Source organism: Manacus candei, unplaced genomic scaffold, assembly GCF_025592945.1.
Source record: "Manacus candei isolate 608988 ecotype Guabito, Panama unplaced genomic scaffold, ASM2559294v1 h1tg000024l, whole genome shotgun sequence".
Lineage (NCBI taxonomy): Eukaryota > Metazoa > Chordata > Aves > Passeriformes > Pipridae > Manacus > Manacus candei.
In genome coordinates this window covers 1,794,638-1,812,108 of record NW_026138072.1, presented here as the reverse complement: position 1 = coordinate 1,812,108, position 17,471 = coordinate 1,794,638, and the positions used below count along the sequence as shown (strand labels likewise).

The 17,471-nt window shown below is 37.4% G+C and overlaps 1 protein-coding gene across 6 annotated transcripts in view; it reads left to right on the top strand.

Moving 5' to 3' along the window:
- The window catches only part of SMARCA2 (SWI/SNF related, matrix associated, actin dependent regulator of chromatin, subfamily a, member 2), a 117,850-nt gene that overhangs the window by 40,402 nt on the left and 59,977 nt on the right, over positions 1 to 17,471 (top strand). For all 6 annotated transcript variants that reach the window (XM_051788432.1, XM_051788435.1, XM_051788433.1 and 3 more), the window contains 7 exons: positions 3,306 to 3,432; positions 4,773 to 4,946; positions 5,173 to 5,346; positions 10,627 to 10,797; positions 14,624 to 14,677; positions 16,168 to 16,298; positions 16,479 to 16,539. In XM_051788432.1, the coding sequence (XP_051644392.1) occupies positions 3,306 to 3,432; positions 4,773 to 4,946; positions 5,173 to 5,346; positions 10,627 to 10,797; positions 14,624 to 14,677; positions 16,168 to 16,298; positions 16,479 to 16,539 (892 nt within the window). The remainder of the gene's footprint in view (positions 1 to 3,305; positions 3,433 to 4,772; positions 4,947 to 5,172; positions 5,347 to 10,626; positions 10,798 to 14,623; positions 14,678 to 16,167; positions 16,299 to 16,478; positions 16,540 to 17,471) is intronic.

The following is a 17,471-nucleotide window of genomic DNA, read 5'->3' as shown; positions in this document are numbered from 1 at the left end:
GGTCACAAATCCTACTAGGAAACATACTCCAGTGTGGGCTCCTCTCTCCATGGGTCTGCAAGTACCTGCCAGGAGCCTGCTCCAGGGCCCATGATTTCACAACCCCGTCTTGAGCATCCACCTTCTCCAGCATGGGTCACCTCCATGGGCTGCAGGTGGATCTCTGCACCCCTGTGATCCTCCATGGGCTGCAAGGGGACAGCCTGCCCAATAACTTTTTTTATTTTCTTCTTAAATATGTTATCACAGAGGCATTACGGTTATTTCTGATTGGCACACCCTTGGTCAGTGGCACATCTGTCTTCGAGCTGCCTTGCATTGGCTCTGCTGAATGTGGGGGATGGTTCTGGTATTTTGTCACAGAAGCCCCCCCTGTAGCCCCCCTCACTACCAAAACCTGGCCTCACAAACCCAATATGCATGCTTTTATAAAACTCTCCTTAATACTTTCTTCAAAATAAAGTGCTGCTTTTTAATCTCAGTGAATAGCTGTCTTAAAGATAATGATGTCTTTCATTTAAAGTTGTTCTATTTTGTTGAAAGCCTTTTTTCCACCTTCTCATTGCTAGATAAAAAGTAATACACTTGGTAGTGTCCTGTGTAGATTGTATGTGATTTCTTTCTGTTACCTGCAAAGTATCTTCTTACGTATCTTCCTTGCTTACTGCTAGGCATTCCATGCCAGACAGATTTGAATGTAGAACTATAACCTCTGCTGTTGACCCCAGTTAATGAGGAAGGGATGTGCATCACTCGTTTTGCAAAGAGGTCTCTGTGTAGATTCCCTACCGCTTTCTACATGACGAATGTAAAATTCTGAACTACAGAGATTAATTAAGTACATCCTTTAAATGGTGAGGTTATAGCCTTCAAATAATTACAAAAAGCATCTAGGAAAATTTTTTTCTTTGGATTCTCTTTACCTAATAGCTATTAGCATTTTTCCGTGAAGATAGCAACAGTCCAACACACTGCAGTGATTCTCTTTAAAGACTACAAGGTGGCTGTTTGGAGAAACACCTCGGTGTTTGTTACCAGATTCTTTTAAAAATCCTACTGACTACTGGAGAAAACATGATTACTATTGCTACTATTGTTAGTAGTTTAGAAGTATATATTATATACTAGGAAAGTATGAAATTAAACTTCAAAATGTGTTCCTTTTTTTTGTTTGTTTCATGTATGTAACCCATCCAGCTGCCATTTTTCATTATTCTTCCATACATACTCCATAGATTTTCATTAGTATTCAAAGGTTTTTGTTCATTTTAATAAAGAACTGGCCTAGTTTTCACTCAGAGTTTTTTGAAGTAATATCTCTACTGACTTAGAAATACTGATTTTTTTTTGTTCCTATTCCTTCCCCCTTCTGGGTTTTTGAAAGGAGGGTAATCACCCACAAAGCATAGAAGTGTCGTCGTTTGTAGTACAGACCATTTCAACATATGAAGGAAAACAGTTGAAGGAAAGTTACCCTGAAAATACTAATCTGCCTTATAATTTAATAATGAAATTTCATGTGCATTTATTTCTGATCAGCTTTTTTATAAACTCAAATTGAGAAAAACAAAGAAAATATTAGCACTGTGAGGGATCTTTTTTCTATATGGGTGAGGACTGCATAGTGTGATGATGGGACATAATAAACACACTCTATGAGCTTCGATTATGTTTAGCCATATCTCAGGAAATATGTGTATATGGATTTTTATTAATAATTTTGATGACAGAAATGTACAGCCCAACCCAACTTCGGCAATTGCTTGAATTTCTACTGTGTAAACTTTTACGTTAGCAGGCACTTCCACATATTTTGTACCGAGAGTTAAAGTAACAAACCAATTCTGACAGAACTAGTAAGTCAGCATTTCAGTTCCATGTTTGTTTGGAGGTCATCTTACTGTTAGTTACCTAAAATCGTAAGGTGTGTTGGAAGAACCTAAATTAACTTTTCTGTGCTCATCCTCATGTATAGTACAAGAAGGAACACCCAATGCTAAGAAGAATGAAAAAAGAAATTGAAAATTGAAAATTTCAGTTGCTTTACTAAGTTCACAACTCAAAAGAGAAGTTTGGAAAGGTTGTGACCGCTCCCTTAGGGTTTCATTGAAGTCAGGGAAACTGCAACTTGTCTGTAACTGTTTTGTAGGTGATAGTTTCAGGAGAAACCTTGCAGCTGTTTGGGAAGGAAAAACAGTAATAAATAATTGTTGTGATGCATGATTGCATCGATGTGTGGAGAAGCAACAGGTAGAGCACGCATCAGAGATTTAGAACAGCATTCTTCTCTTACATCTTGACTGCTTTTATATATGAATGTATGCTGCAGAATCAGAATCACAGAATATACCATGTTGGTACATTTAGTCTGCAAGAAACCACTTAATTCTCAAGACTTTGCATCCTTAGGTGCACTAAAATCTGTTCTTACTGACTGGAATGCCCAGTGACAGATGAAGTTGTACGAAATGTGAACTTTTTTTAGTGTAGAACATATACTGGAAATAAGAAAATAAGTCAGTGTCATTTTCTGAATGAAGACTTCTGCAAGAATAATGGGTCTGGACAAATATTTGCAGCTTTTGATGGAACTTTCTCTAATTAGGAACTAACTCTTCCTGATTAATTTTTCAGTCTCTATGAAAAACATTACTAATGTAATTCTGCTTCAGTTTTTTACTCTCTTGAAGACAGCAACTTTCTGTCCTGCAGTAATGCAGCATTGCATCTTTTTTGTTGTTCCAGGAACTTCAGAATTCTTCTGGTAATATTAAAATAGAAAAAATCCCAAGTTCTGTCTGTCTTGTCGATTACTCTCTCCCTCTCTCTTGAATTTGCAAATGAATTCCAAAACAGGTTGTAAAGGAGGAGTTTGATTTATAGTGTAGCAGTTATGTAGCTGCGACTACTAACAAACTTGTCATTTGTCAATAAAATAATGAAGTAGAATTCCAGATATTTAGGGAAGTGCTCTCCATGTCATCACTGACTATGCTGTGCATAAAATATCAAAGAAGCTTGAAAGCAGAATCTTGAATAGTATGTGTAAAATGAAATTCCCAAGTTTCTTTTCACGTACCTAATTTTAGTCAAAATGAAAAGAAAGGCCAAAGGGCATATTCATTATTTGATAATTTTCAAAGTGAAAAAGAATACCCAATGTCATCTTTGCAAAAACCTGTTGGTTCAGACATATAAATGTTGAAGATAATTTGTCTATTTTTACAATATAATTTTTACCATAAAATTTTAGTAACAACTAGCATATTTTTCCTGGTATCTTATCCAATTTTCTATTTGATTAGGCTTCAGGCTCGAATTGCTCACAGAATCCAGGAACTGGAGAACTTACCTGGTTCCCTGCCCCCTGATCTGCGAACCAAAGCTACAGTGGAATTGAAGGCACTTAGATTACTGAACTTCCAGCGCCAGGTAATGCCTTTTACTTGAGAAAAATTTCGTAGCAGTCACAACCAAACATGTTTGTGTAGCAAAGACAAAACTGGAAAGAGATTTTGCAGCAGTGCTAAGCCTAAGAAGATTTTCCATGAGAGCAAACTTAGCCAACAACCAGGTCACATAAATGTTATATTTTATTTTTTAATAAGCTCAAATATTTTTTTGTTAATAAAAATGTGCGAGTATTCTTTTTGCTTCCTGCTTTATCACAGAATCCCACAGAATCACAGAATATTCTGAGTTGGAAGGAATAGCAAGGATCATTGATTTATCTTCTAATCTGAAGTAAAACCGTAGAACTGTGTCTTTCATAATGAACATAGCATTGGCACAAAAACAAAATAAGTGCTGGACGGGCTGCAAGTTGATTTTAGCACAGATCTCAATAGACACATCTTTCTGGACATACTTCATATTTGCTATGAGTCTCCTTGTTTTAAGAAGAGTTGTCTGTTGGTGGGATGTGTGTGGTATTTCTCTGTGATCTGTTTTCAAGATTTCTGTTGTGGCACAGACTTTGAAAATTAGGCATAACAAGATCATACATAAGATTTAAGTTGGATGTTGAGTGCACGTATCAGCAAACAAATCTCAGAAAAGGAATCACACTGCCAGACTCTTCTGGGCCTCTTGCTGTTGGCTTTTACAGCTAGTTTGGAAGAACAGAGAGAGATGCAGTTTGGCAGGTCAAGCAAAATACTTCCTGACAGAAGCCTTGGCAGTAGTTATACCATGATGTCCAAGTCTTCCTTCCTTCTGCCCTTGGCACTCCTTTGTAATGAAGTTTTGTCAGAGGTCAGATGAAAAGCAGCAGGCTTTTCCCTGCTCCACTGCTGGCAGTACTCTTCCAAGCCCTTTATATTTACCTCTCCCACCTGTCTTCTTTGCAGCTGTCAATGAAACAAGTTGTCAACTATGTTCAGGTGCAGCACTAGAAAAGGTGTGATATATCTGGTTCGTTTGTGTTTTACGTTGATGGTATAAGATGTTGGCTGACCGTTTTCATTGCAGCAGGACAGTTGTTTCCAGCATCTTGTAAATTGGGAAGAAACAATGATTAAGAGGGATTAGCACTTTTGGCTGTTCTGTGGAGGCTTAAGATTTCTTTAGGATTTCTTTAAGATTTATACAGCTTTTGCAACTGTATAAATGCTGTATCTTTTCAGAACTGTAATGAAAAGGGAAGAGGAGGCTGGGATATGTTTTGGACTATTATTGTTTTATTCTGCCAGAACAGTGTTTAAAGTTGTTTCTCCATATATTAAAAATTATTCTGGTTTTTGAGTGGTTTGGGGTTTTTTTCCCACTGGTAGCTGAGACAAGAGGTAGTGGCCTGCATGCGTCGTGACACAACACTGGAGACAGCACTGAACTCCAAAGCCTACAAACGAAGCAAGCGCCAGACTTTGAGGGAGGCCCGCATGACAGAAAAGCTTGAGAAGCAGCAGAAGATAGAACAGGAGAGGAAGCGTAGGCAGAAACACCAGGTATTTTAACTTAGTAGGTGTTTGCCCCATGGCAAAAATGCGCCTTGATTTGTTATGTGGATCTTCCCTTTCATGTATCTTATTTACCTTTGGAGTTTTTTGACTAAAAAAACTCCCAACTGATGTGATAAGTAATTGTAAAATTATAAGATTGGAACTTCTTTATTTCTGATGTCAAATCAGGTGCTATGTCAGAGTGCCTGCGCTGACTTGTTTCTCTTTCTAGGAATACCTGAATAGCATACTGCAGCATGCTAAAGATTTTAAAGAGTACCACCGATCAGTCGCTGGGAAAATTCAGAAGCTTTCTAAAGCTGTGGCAACTTGGCATGCCAACACTGAACGAGAGCAGAAAAAAGAAACAGAGAGAATTGAGAAAGAAAGAATGAGGAGACTAATGGTAAGGAGTGGAGGAAGGAGTATGGTTATTTTAGTTAAAATTACGTACTGTATCGTTTTAATATCCTTATACAGTCTCAGTCACACCCGTGTGTTTCCTTTGCAAAGTACTCTGTAATGCAAAAAGTATAAACCTAAAACTGCCACAGTTTGTTTATGTATGTTTCTATTGATGGTAATGAATGTGATATTGTTCAATTTAGCGTATGGCTCCTTCTTCTTTAAGATTTTTGTAGGAATAATTGGAGTTTTTTAGTGACGTGAAAACTTAACACAGCGATTTCTGAATAACATCAGCTTAATCTCATTAACTTCATATCTTAACACTGTTATATAGTTGCAATGGTATTGGTCCATTTTACAAATACTGGACTGTATTTTAATTCTAGGTTTATAGTTTTGAAGATTCCATATGATTCCATAATTTGTTCATGGCATTGCTCCACAATTTTTACTTAAAGCTTTTCCCAAATGTAAAAATACCTAACCAATAGCGATAATGCTTCAGGACCGTAGTTGTTCCTATTTTATAATTTTTCCATCCTTAAACCTGCACAGTATCAGTTGTGTCATTGGACAGAGTAATATGGGCTTATGTGTAATCATGTCTTTGCAGAACACTGTGGAAACAGTCAGGGGACTGCCTGCATTTCAGGAGTTAAAATAATTCCGGAATTTAAAGTGTAGACAGATCAATGTGTACGCACACATACATTAGCGACTGGGGTTGGAAAAATTGCTTCATGACATTGTTCAGATCTATTTTAACATTTTATTAAGATTTTACTGACGTAGAACGGAAAGGAAATTGACAAGCTTACTTCATAACTTGGTGGCAGAAAACATTGAGTATCTAATAGAGGTGCAGATGTAATGCAAAACACTACTCCCTGTCCAGAATCTCTTCCCACCACGAACATGGACTGAACAATTTGGTTTTAAAAATCACAAAATGAAATGTGGATATAATTAAATGTAAAAATGATAAAAGCCTTGAAATAAAAGTTCATGCAAAATGTAAATTAAGAACCTGCATAAGAGAATAACAAATATGTAGATCCTAGAGCATTCTTGAAAATTACATAGTAATCAGATCTATAGATCATGGCCAGTCTTTGCAAACGAAGATTTGGGAAAGGTCTCCACCCACGTTTGCTACAAGCACACTGGAGATACAGGGCTTTGCAAATGTGGGTAAGGCCTTCGAGCCTGCGCAATGGATTTTTTAGGTGAGACACAGTGTGCACTGAACTGAACCTACCCTTTCATAGAGATAATCACCAGCAGTTTGTCTAACCTAGCTCATAAAAATGTTAATTATTAGCAAAAAAAGAGCTGATTTAAAATAAAAGTAATATTGGTATTTTAGAAATATTTTTGTACATTGTAGGGTTGAGCTTATCTCAAATCAAATGTGCAGTATGATAAGTAATAAAGATATCCACTGCTGGAAAGTATGAAATATATTTGAATATCAAGAAATGGTGCAGTATACCAGTGCTTCCAGATAATCAATGCTTTCTCCTAAATAGCCTTCACCAAGGCTGTGGTTAATTTCTTACCACACATACAGGACTTCACAGGCATTTTCAGTTTAGTGTTTTGCACCTGATGCTCAATTAAATCCTTCTGCAAAAGCAGTCTATGTTTTTTGTTAATGGGGTTGTTTTGCCTATTTAGTTTTAGTCCAGTTGTGATAAATTTTGAATTTGCAGATGTGTACTAGCATTTTTTTTTAAAATGTCATTTGCCCTCAGATGCCTGGTATGGTTTGTGACAATGTGCTGTGTCTAAAACTTTTTGCATATCTTTTCAGGAATGTTGAATTCATTCCACAAATTGACCTTCATTTTCTGTGATTAGAAATGATGATTGTCCCAGCTCATTAATATTAATAGACATATATATATATCATGTGCAAAAATGGGCATTGGTATAATTTAGAAAAATACTGTCAAGACAATCTTAAATGTATAGAAGAAGTACCTTGTCTAGATTACAAAGACTGTGTATTCAGTAGTATTAGTAACAACATGATAATGATAATTTATTTTTTCTGAAGCCTTGGGTTTTGAGCATTGTAGTTTTGGTGACTTGAACATTATAACAGAATTTTGCAAGCAGTTTTGCAAGCTCAGTTTGAACATTACAGGTTTTCTTGCTGTCTGCAGCTCTTGTGTCTCTCTAGAAAGGCAGGAGATCTCCAAGAGTTTTTTGAAGTATTTCTTGCTTGTGTTTGGTTTTTTAAGGCATTGTACACTTCCCTTATTTGTTGTTTCAGCCAAAATTGGGAAAGGCACCTCTGTTGCTTTCCATTTATTTTTCTGACATGCTACATTATATCTTCACAGCACATGAAAATAATATTCCTGGTATGTCTTACTTCTGACAACACACACAGTTCCATAAGGATGCAGGAAGACTTAGAGATAGGGGTTATCTGGTGAATCATGTTTTTGATAGTGACCTCTATCAGAGGTGAAATAACACCAGAATAGAACGATGGTAGATAAATACGCCCAAAATAAAATTTTCACAAGATGCCTAAAAAAAATGATCTGTATTCATACTGGAAGAAGGACTAAATGCAAGTTCACATCCAGCTCCCATATGGGTTCTTCCTCTTGCTGGGCTACCCGTACTTCATGTCTTTGAAAAGTCATCTCTGTAGGAGACTCATCAAGCATCTCTGTTTCAGGACATTGCAATCTGCCTGATGGAGCATTGATTTTATTTTCCTCCCTTGCCTGTTAAAACTGCTGTAGATTTTTTCAGTCCTGAGGGGAGGAATTATGTAGAATTATGGAGTCTCTGAATCTCAGAGTCACTCAGGCTGTGAGGGAGCTCTTTAGACCAACCACCTTCTCAAAACAGTGTTAACATCGAGTTCCAAATGGGTTTCTCAAGGCTTTTTTAGTCATGTCTTGAAAACCTCTAACATCAGAAATGGCAAAACTTCTCTGCCTGTTCAGGTCCTTCTGAGATGCAGCCCAGCCCTCGAGCATATTGACTGGTATCCCCCAGTTTCATTTCATCTGCAAACTTGACTGGAGTGCCCTCCATCCCTTCCTCTGTGTCACTGATAGACATGTTAGACACAATGTGACCCAGGATAGACACCTTTCGTTTCCCTTACTGTTTTCAGATGAAGTATGACCCTCTGCCACTCTATGGAGAGGGACTTGGGAGTATTGGTGGATGAAAAGGTGAACAGGACCCAACAATGTGTGATTGCAGCCCAGAAAGCCAACCATATCATGGGCTGCATGAGAAGAAGTGTGGGCAGCAGGTTGAGGAAGGTGATTTACCTCCTCTACTCTGCCTGTTGGAGACCCCATCTGGAGTACTGCGTCAGTGTCTGGCATCTCCAGCATAAGACAAGATATAGACCTGTTGGAGCGAGTCCAGATGAGGGCCATGAAGATGATCAGAGGACTGGAGCACTTCTCCTATGAGGAAAGGCCGAGAGAGTTGGGGTTGTGCAGTCTGGAGAGGGCTCTGGGGAGACTTGTGGCAGCCTTCCAATACCTTAAGAGAGCCTGTAAGAAAGCTGGAGAGGGACTTTTTACGTAGGCATATAGTGCTAGAACAAGGAGTAATCGTTCTTTGACACTGTCCCCCACAAGATTGTCCTGGAGAAACTGGCTGCTCATGGTGTGGACAGGTGCACTGTATGGGGGTGAAAAACTGGCTGGATTGCCAGGCTGAGAGAGTGGTGGTTAATGGAGTTACATCCAGCTGACAGCTGGTCACCAGTGGGGTTCCCCAAGGCTCAGTACTAGGGGCAGTTCTGTTTGATACCTTTATCGATGATCTGGATGAGGACACCCTCAGGCAGTTTGCAGAGGACACCAAGTCAGGCAGGAGTGTTGGTCTGTTGGTGGTAGGAAGGCCCCACAGCAGTATCTGGACAGGCTGGATCAGTGGACCAAGGCCAGTGGTATGGGATTCAACAAGGCCAAGTGCCAGGTCCTGCCCTTGGGTCACAACAACCCCAGGCAGCACTAGAGGCTGGGGGAGGAGTGACTGGAAAGCTCCCTGGTGGAAAACGACCTCATAGTGCTGGTCAGAAGCAGCTGAACATGATCCATCAGTGTGCCCAAGTGGCCAAGAAGACCAGTGACATCTTGACCTGTATCAGCAATAGTGTGTCCCGCAGGACCAGGGCAGTAAGTGTCCCTTTGTGCTCGGCACTGGTGAGGCAGCCCTTCAAAAGCTCTGTTCAGTTTTGGGTACCTTGAGGTGCTGGATTCTGTCCAGAAAAGGGAAATGGAGCTGGTGAAGGGTCTGGAGCACAAGTCTTAGGAAGTGCAGCTAAGGGAGCTGAGGTTAATTAGCCGGGAGAAGAGGGAGGCTCAGCAGGGTCTGAAAGTACCTGAAACCATCTGAAAGTAAGTTGTAGCAAGATGGAGATTGGTCTCTTCTCCCAGGTAACAAGTGATAGGACAAGCAGAAACGGCCTCAAATTGTGGCAGGGGAGGTTTAGATTGGATGTTGGGAAAAGGTTCTTCACTGAAAGGGTAGTCAAGCGTTGGAACAGACTGCCTGGAGAGGTTCAAAAAACATCACTCAAGACTTGTGTATCTACTAACTTCCTCACCCTCACTAATACGTAAACAGAAAGCTGCTTTCATTGAAAGCAAACAGACTTTCTGGAATCACAGAATATTCTAAATTGGAAGGACCCACAAGAGTCCAGCTCTTCAGTGAATGGCCCATAGAGGGATCAAACCCATGACCTTAGGGTTCTCAGAGTCACTCAGGTGTGGTGCTTGGTGATATGGTTTAGTGGTGGACCTGGCAGTGTTGGGTTGATGGTTGGACTCCGTGATCTTGGAGGTCTTCAAACCTTAGTAATGATTCTGTGATTCTTTTGAAGAAAGTATGTTTTGAATAGGTATTAGGAAGAAAATCTTCGCTGTGAAAGTGCTGAGACAGGATGCCCAGAGAAGTTGTGGATGCCCCATCCCTGGAAGTGTTCAAGGCCAGGGTGGATGTGGTTTTGAGCAACCTGGTCTAGCAAAAGGTGTCCCTACCTATGACAAGGGAATTGGAACTAGATTATCGTCAAGGTCCCCACCAACCCATATGATTCTGTGATCTGTTGATACAAATGTATGACCCTCTGGGTCTAATCATCCGGCAGTTTCTTTACCCATCTAGCCATCCCTCTATGCAGATCATACTGACCTAAGATAGCACTTGCTTATTGAAATAGGAGTTCGGTAGTGTTTCTTTGGAAGCATATCTGTCATGACTGACATCTATTTTGTATTGCTAGGCTGAAGATGAAGAAGGCTACCGTAAACTGATTGATCAAAAGAAAGATAGACGCCTGGCCTACCTCTTGCAGCAGACAGATGAGTATGTGGCTAACTTGACTAACCTAGTATGGGAGCATAAACAGGCACAAGCAGCCAAGGAGAAGAAGAAGCGAAGGAGAAGAAAGAAGGCAAGTAGATACAGCTGGTATTTTCAAGCCATTTCTTTTTCAAATCCAATTTTAATGTTAATAAATATAGTGGTGCCCAGTTGTCATACACATACCAACCAGAGTGTCTAAAAAATCTACACTGCCAAATTCTTAACACTGAGGGAACTCATCTCTCTCTCTCTCTCTGTTAAAGTATGTATATGCTCAAGGTGAGCAGGAGGCAGGAGTGTAAAATTCTGAGCTGTTAACATCAATTTCCTCATAACATTAATTTGCTCATAAACTTTCTACAGGAAAAATTGGGACAGATGTGTAAGTTAGGATTAATGTAGCCAAAAAGGGTCCTGTATATCAAAAATACATCCTATGAGGAAGATATGAAGAGACTGATTTGCTTAACTGTTTCATGCAGGGCAACTGTGTTACACTTCCTCATTCTGCACTGGGCTCAGTCCATTTTGCAGGACCATTGGAAATGAATACAGAGAAAAAACTTGGCTGGTTTTATTATAGTAAGTGGGTAATTTGACAGTAGGATTGTTCATTGTGCATTTTTAACCTTTAATTGAAACTTTTCAAAATTACCTTTCTTCCTATGAAATGTTTTACTCTGCAAGAGAGACTTGTTGAAACTGAACCAGTGCAATTTTCAAAAAAATAATTCTGTGTGTGAAATAGTAATTAAGGAATGTTTTGACATTTTTTGTGACCTCAGAGTACCTTTCATCTCTTGCAGAATGGGATTTTTATAATCAACTTCTGCACCTGGGTTGCTACTAATTACCAATTGAAATATAACCATTATGTTTACAGGGTTTACTAGCAGCACTCAAAATATGCTAGTAAAAACCAGCATATAAAAAATACTGATTTTGAACATTAATGGCCTAAAAAAATAGTTCATGTTTTCTCCTGCCCTCTCAAAAACCTCTGTAATTTTTTTTGAGAGTATGTTCTTAACATAGAAACAATACCCTGTGTACAAAGTTAAAATGTAATTTAAATGAGCTTCTTGACCTGTGCTACCAGTGAGAACAGGCCTGGTTTGATGTATGGAGTGCGCAGTAGAGATAGTAATTAATGAGACACCATGTGGAATAAATGCACTGCTCTAATGAAAAGTAGTAATTTCTTTAACAATCTACATTTGCGATATGGTTCTCCTTCTATGTCAGTTTAGTTGAAGTATATATAAAAAACAGAGTATCTTCTGGCAACATCAATAAAGACATAGTTTTCTGTCACTGAAGTTAAAGGGAAATATGCCCCATATATATTCAGTGTTTATAAAACCTAAAACCTAAAGGAAAATTAGCAAAACAAAATAAATCTCTGCTCTCTCTTCGTCATCTGCAGCTTTTTGTTTGTAATTAACTTCTTTCCAGCAATCATCTGCTCATCTGTGAAGGATATAGGAGTTTACACAAATATGACCATTTATTTTAATTTAGAATTCTATGAATTTGTAATTGCGTGGTGCAGAACTCACTGAAGTTAGTGAGCACAGTGTCTTTTTTCCAAGTCACGCCATTTAGTCCTTACGCTTTTATGTTTTGTAATCCATGTAAAAGTTTGATCTACTGACACCTGTAGTTAATATTTTGCACTTACAGAGAAATGACAAAAGAAGAGTTCTTAGGATTTCCTCCTTGAAATGGCAATGAGAAAGTGAATGGTGAAGAAATACTTCTAATATTTGCCAGACTGACATTATACAATATCCAAGAGAACCCTATTATTACTAGAATAAAATTTGAGATTAGTCCATTCTCCCTGTGGGATACAGTTTCTGGAATCTTTGATAGATTTTCCCTCTTTACTTTTTCCACATTCCTCATTTTCTATCTTCATCTTCCTACTGTAGTCATGGATTAGAAAAAAATATTCCATATGCAATTTTCATCTGATAGGCAAGTTCAACTTGCTGTGCAGCCTTTCAATATGCAACCTATGCAGTAGATTTCCTGTTATTATTTCTTGTCAAGGATTAAATTGTCAATATTAAAGATATGTTTACATAGTCCAAAATAAAAGTACAAGATATCTGTCATTATTTACATTTATCTTCTTAGTGACGTATGCTTCTGCTTTCCAAAATTGGTTTTTAACTATAGGTTGTAAATGTTTTTGTTCTCACAGGTTCTAGTCTTTGCACAGTGAACAGCACTGATGCTTACTGCTTTTTTGTGATTTGAGTTGTAAGGTTCTTTGCCATTGCCTGTAGCTAAGCTGTAATAATCTTTATATATTAGAGAGCAGTCTCATGTGCAAAAGAGTGGACTCGTGCCCTTGTTCATCCAAGGAAAAAATATCGTCAGTCAATGTAGTGTATTCAGCCAAGGCCAGATATATGCTTTCATAACTTACTCTGCCCTTCTGTTTATTTGAAGTCTTCAGTTCTGGTTCCTTTCTTTGTCCTTTCTTTCCCCTCTTGTTCCTTTCTGCTGCCTAGAAATGCTGAAGCAAGCAGCCTTAAAGCTCATATTGTTATTGTTCCTACTGGGTATCAGCTATTGTGTTGATCAGAATCAATGACATTAGTGGGGCCTGGTGAAATGTTTATAAACCTCTCCTGTATATTAAAGAGTGTTACACTTCATAAACATTTTAAAGATTTTAGACTAGAATTATGCCTAATCATGTCTCCATTTTTGGTAGTACTAATGGAAAAGTAGTTAACAAAGGTAATTAGGCATGTGCCCTGAAGTGTGAAGGCTGTGTGAAAGAAATTAGAATAACATTTTGTAAAATGAGGAATTGAATGATACCTGTTGCTACATGTTCATTTGAAGTTCATGCCTTGGATAATGGACTTCAATGGCAAAGAAAAAGGCTCAAGACTTGATCTGAGCCAGATATTAAGGATTATCTCAATGTTCAGAAGTCCAGCTATTCCTCAGATATACTTCTTAAAAAAGAAATAACTAGATAATCTACATTTATCACATACATTAACAATACTTGAAAGTTGTTTATCTCTAAAACACAGTTTAAGAGATCTGTTCTTGTTGTTAGCATGATCTGTTTACATTGGTATCCAAAATAATACTTTGCTGTAGTGCTGTAAACTCATCACTGTGCAATAAGCAGAAGCTGTATAATATTATAATATCCTTTCTTTCTCAGAATTGTTTGAATAAAGAGGCAGACTATATCTTTCATTTTCTCATTTTTAAGTAGGGTAAATGAGGACAGACTTTGAGGAAGATACTGCTTATTTCCTAGAGGTGTACCTGGGAACAAAAAAAAAATGTAGCTTACTCCAGTGAAGAACTCTAGGATTCTTTTTGTTTGTGATTTGAGTAATTGTTATTTTCACATGATTAGGATATAGTGTAAAACATTCCCAAAATTCTCCTTCTAATTAGTTGTCAGACCAAAAAAACCCGAAGTATGTACCCAAGATAAAAGTGCCCTGCATGAATTTACAATCTGTGATATCTGCCGACACTTTCAAAACAGAGATTAAGGCAGTTTAGAGGAAATTAATAGTAAATCACATGAAAATAAATACATATTTCATTTGCATTAGAGCAGTGTATAAGCAACTGAGCTATAGGTTTGAACCAGAAAAATCAGTGGGCTGGCCACTTCTTAACATACAGATTTATAACACTGACTACAGGTGTTTAGGTACTCTCTTAATACTAGTAAATGGTTTATGTTTGGTAGTAACTCTATGCATATCTCTATCCATATCTGTCACACCTTAAATAATATGAATCCTAGGCTGTTCAGAAACAAGTGAAACATATTCATAATACAGAATGCTGACATCATATAGCGTATTCTTTCTGTACCTGTATTCTGACCATGATGTTTTTCAAATCTCCATTTGTTGTAGAAGGCTGAAGAAAATGCAGAAGGAATGGCATCTGGTCTTGGTCCTGATGGAGAGGTATGAAGTTTACAAGGGCTTTTTTTTTTGTTGCTGTTGTTGGTTTTTTGTGGTTTTTTTTTTTTTTTTTTAAAGCAACTTCCCGGTGATTGTTTTGTGTATCATTGCTATAACTTTAAAAAAAAAATCACGACCACAAATTTATAAAAGCTGTTGTTTATAACCAGGAATAAAATTACCTAGATTACATTTATGATAGCGTGTCACTATTTAGAAAGTTGAAGACTAAAAGAAAAAATGTAGTGAGTCTATCACTGTGTATGCTGAAGTCTCCCTCTTAACTGTAATATGCTTAAAATAAGTAGTTTTCTTACAGTTTATGTACAGAAAATTTACTTCCTCATACGAGCTCATAAACACCATATAGTCGGTCTTCTCATCTTTATAAAAATACATTGTTGACATTGCATGTAATCACCTTTCAGTCACAATCCAGAATATAGTATTATGATGGATTAAGACATCTGAAAGTGCTTTCTTCCTCAGAAGTGAGAGGAAAAGAATAATTTTTCTGTGTCATTCTTTGAATAATATTTTTCACTCAGTAGCAGAGCATATGCTAACAGAATTATTCTGGTGGTGCAGGTTTTGTATTAATTTTTCTACAAGACTTTAGAATTGTATTTATTGTTTTACTTCTGGTCTTTTTTGTACTTGCAAGCGATACTTACAATATAGGTAAAGAGTTTTATCGGAATACTTTAATATACGTATGGTTGCACAAGGAAAATGCACATAACATTCCCATAACTTCAGTATTTATGGAAATGGCCTAAGTTTTATACTTTGTCAGTCAGTGTATTTATAATTGTTCAGAATTAGTATTTGTTGCTCATGAATGTATGTATTTGGGCAAGATTCTTCAGCAGAAACAGTATTAAAAGGCAAAAAGGTTTCAAAGTAAAAAATAGGTGATTAAACAGGGCAAAGAAATAACAGAAAAAATAATTATACTGCTCTGGTTTTGTTAGAGCACCAGAATAAGTAAAAGATTTTGTTTGTGCAAGTGCTTCATCAGCTTAGTTGAATAAGCTAGGACAGTGAATCTTTAAAATAGGCCTTTACTTAAAAAGTTAACTAAATTGTTACATCCTTGTTTCTCAGTAAAAAGCAAAAGGTCATAAGGTCACTGTGTGTTTTCTGTTACAGGTGTCCATTGGTATAAATAATAGGATTAAATGCCTGTAAGAATACATACCTTGTGTCTTGATTCACAAAAACCAATAGTGTATTCTTTTCCATGCTGGTCTTACTAATTTACTTGGAATACTCTGATATGTTTGTGGATGTCACGTAGAATATGTTCCACACAGAAATACTGTGACTCAGTGTTTGCTTGACAGTCACGTGCAAAAGTGTGGCTTGTAGTAACAAAACTTTGCTGGTTGTTCAGAACTGGAATTTTGAAAGTCCTGTTAGTTCTTTTTGTTATGTAATGCAGGCATGAAGTTCAGTTGCCTTATGGTATAAAATTTCATTTGAATTTTTAGCCTATAGATGAGAGCAGTCAGATGAGTGACCTTCCTGTCAAAGTGACTCACACCGAAACAGGCAAAGTTCTTCTTGGACCAGAGGCACCAAAAGCAAGTCAGCTGGATGCTTGGCTGGAGATGAACCCTGGGTAAGTAGTTACCATACCAAGTAGGTTGTTTTTTTCTATTTGCATTGATATTTTTCATACACTTTTTTCTTGTTTACCTATTCTGTTCTTTATTTTATGAAAGCTGAGTAGGAAATGTATTGAACCTAATCCCTCCTCTTGTTAACTGCAATTCATAATCTTTCTGTCATCTTTGTACAGCTATGAAGTTGCTCCCAGATCAGACAGTGAAGACGAAAGTGGCTCTGAATATGAGGAGGAGGTATGTATCTTTAAAAAAAAAGACTATGACAAATAAAACAGTAAAAACAAGTACTTATTTCATGTGGTATTTTCCTGTTTTTCATAAGGAAGAGAGGGGAAGGGATAGCAGCTGTGTAGGTGCTTTAAGACTAAAACAAACAGGAAAATTAACTGATTTTGTAGTTCTCCATTCATAGCAGATGCTCTTTATACATGCTGTAAATGCCTAACTGGTAACCATGGTTAAGAGTAATACTTTACTCTTGACTGTTAATAATTGTAAACCAGATAATTAAGCAGATTCCTATATTAAAATATATCTCAGAAAAGACAGCATTGTGGCTTTGTTCTGAATAAAGTCAACACCTTTAAAGTTTACGCACTGGAGGTTTATATGCAATTCTGAATAACATGGTTATTATTTATATATTATGTTTATTAAAATGTTGGGAATTATAGCAGGGATTTGACATTCAGACTGTTCAGGGTAAGCTTATTTGGTTCAGTACTTTAATGGTGTTTTAAATACTATTGTTACAAAAATTCTAAAAATAATTTTAAAATTGACGCACACGAAGATCCCAACCTTGTCAGGGTCATAATATTAGGTACTATGAATAATGAGTACTGATACTTACATAGCACTTTTCAGATAAGTGCTTTCTAAAAGGAGAAGAGAAGTAAGGAGTAGAGAAGATCCATGTTCAATCAACAGCCTAGTAGCAGAACTAGGTAGAGAGTTCAGGTCTCATAAGTTTAGCTGTCTTTACAATACTAGACCAGATGACCTCTGAAACTGACTGGACTGTGTGATATGCCTTTGTTTGGCTAATTTCTGCTAATGTAATTCTGTATGACTTTCAGTATTAATATAGGAGAAGAGGGCTTCAGATTTTACAATCTTACTTTTTCAGTGAGGTTTTAAATTGTTGGCAATCTGTTGCAACTGTA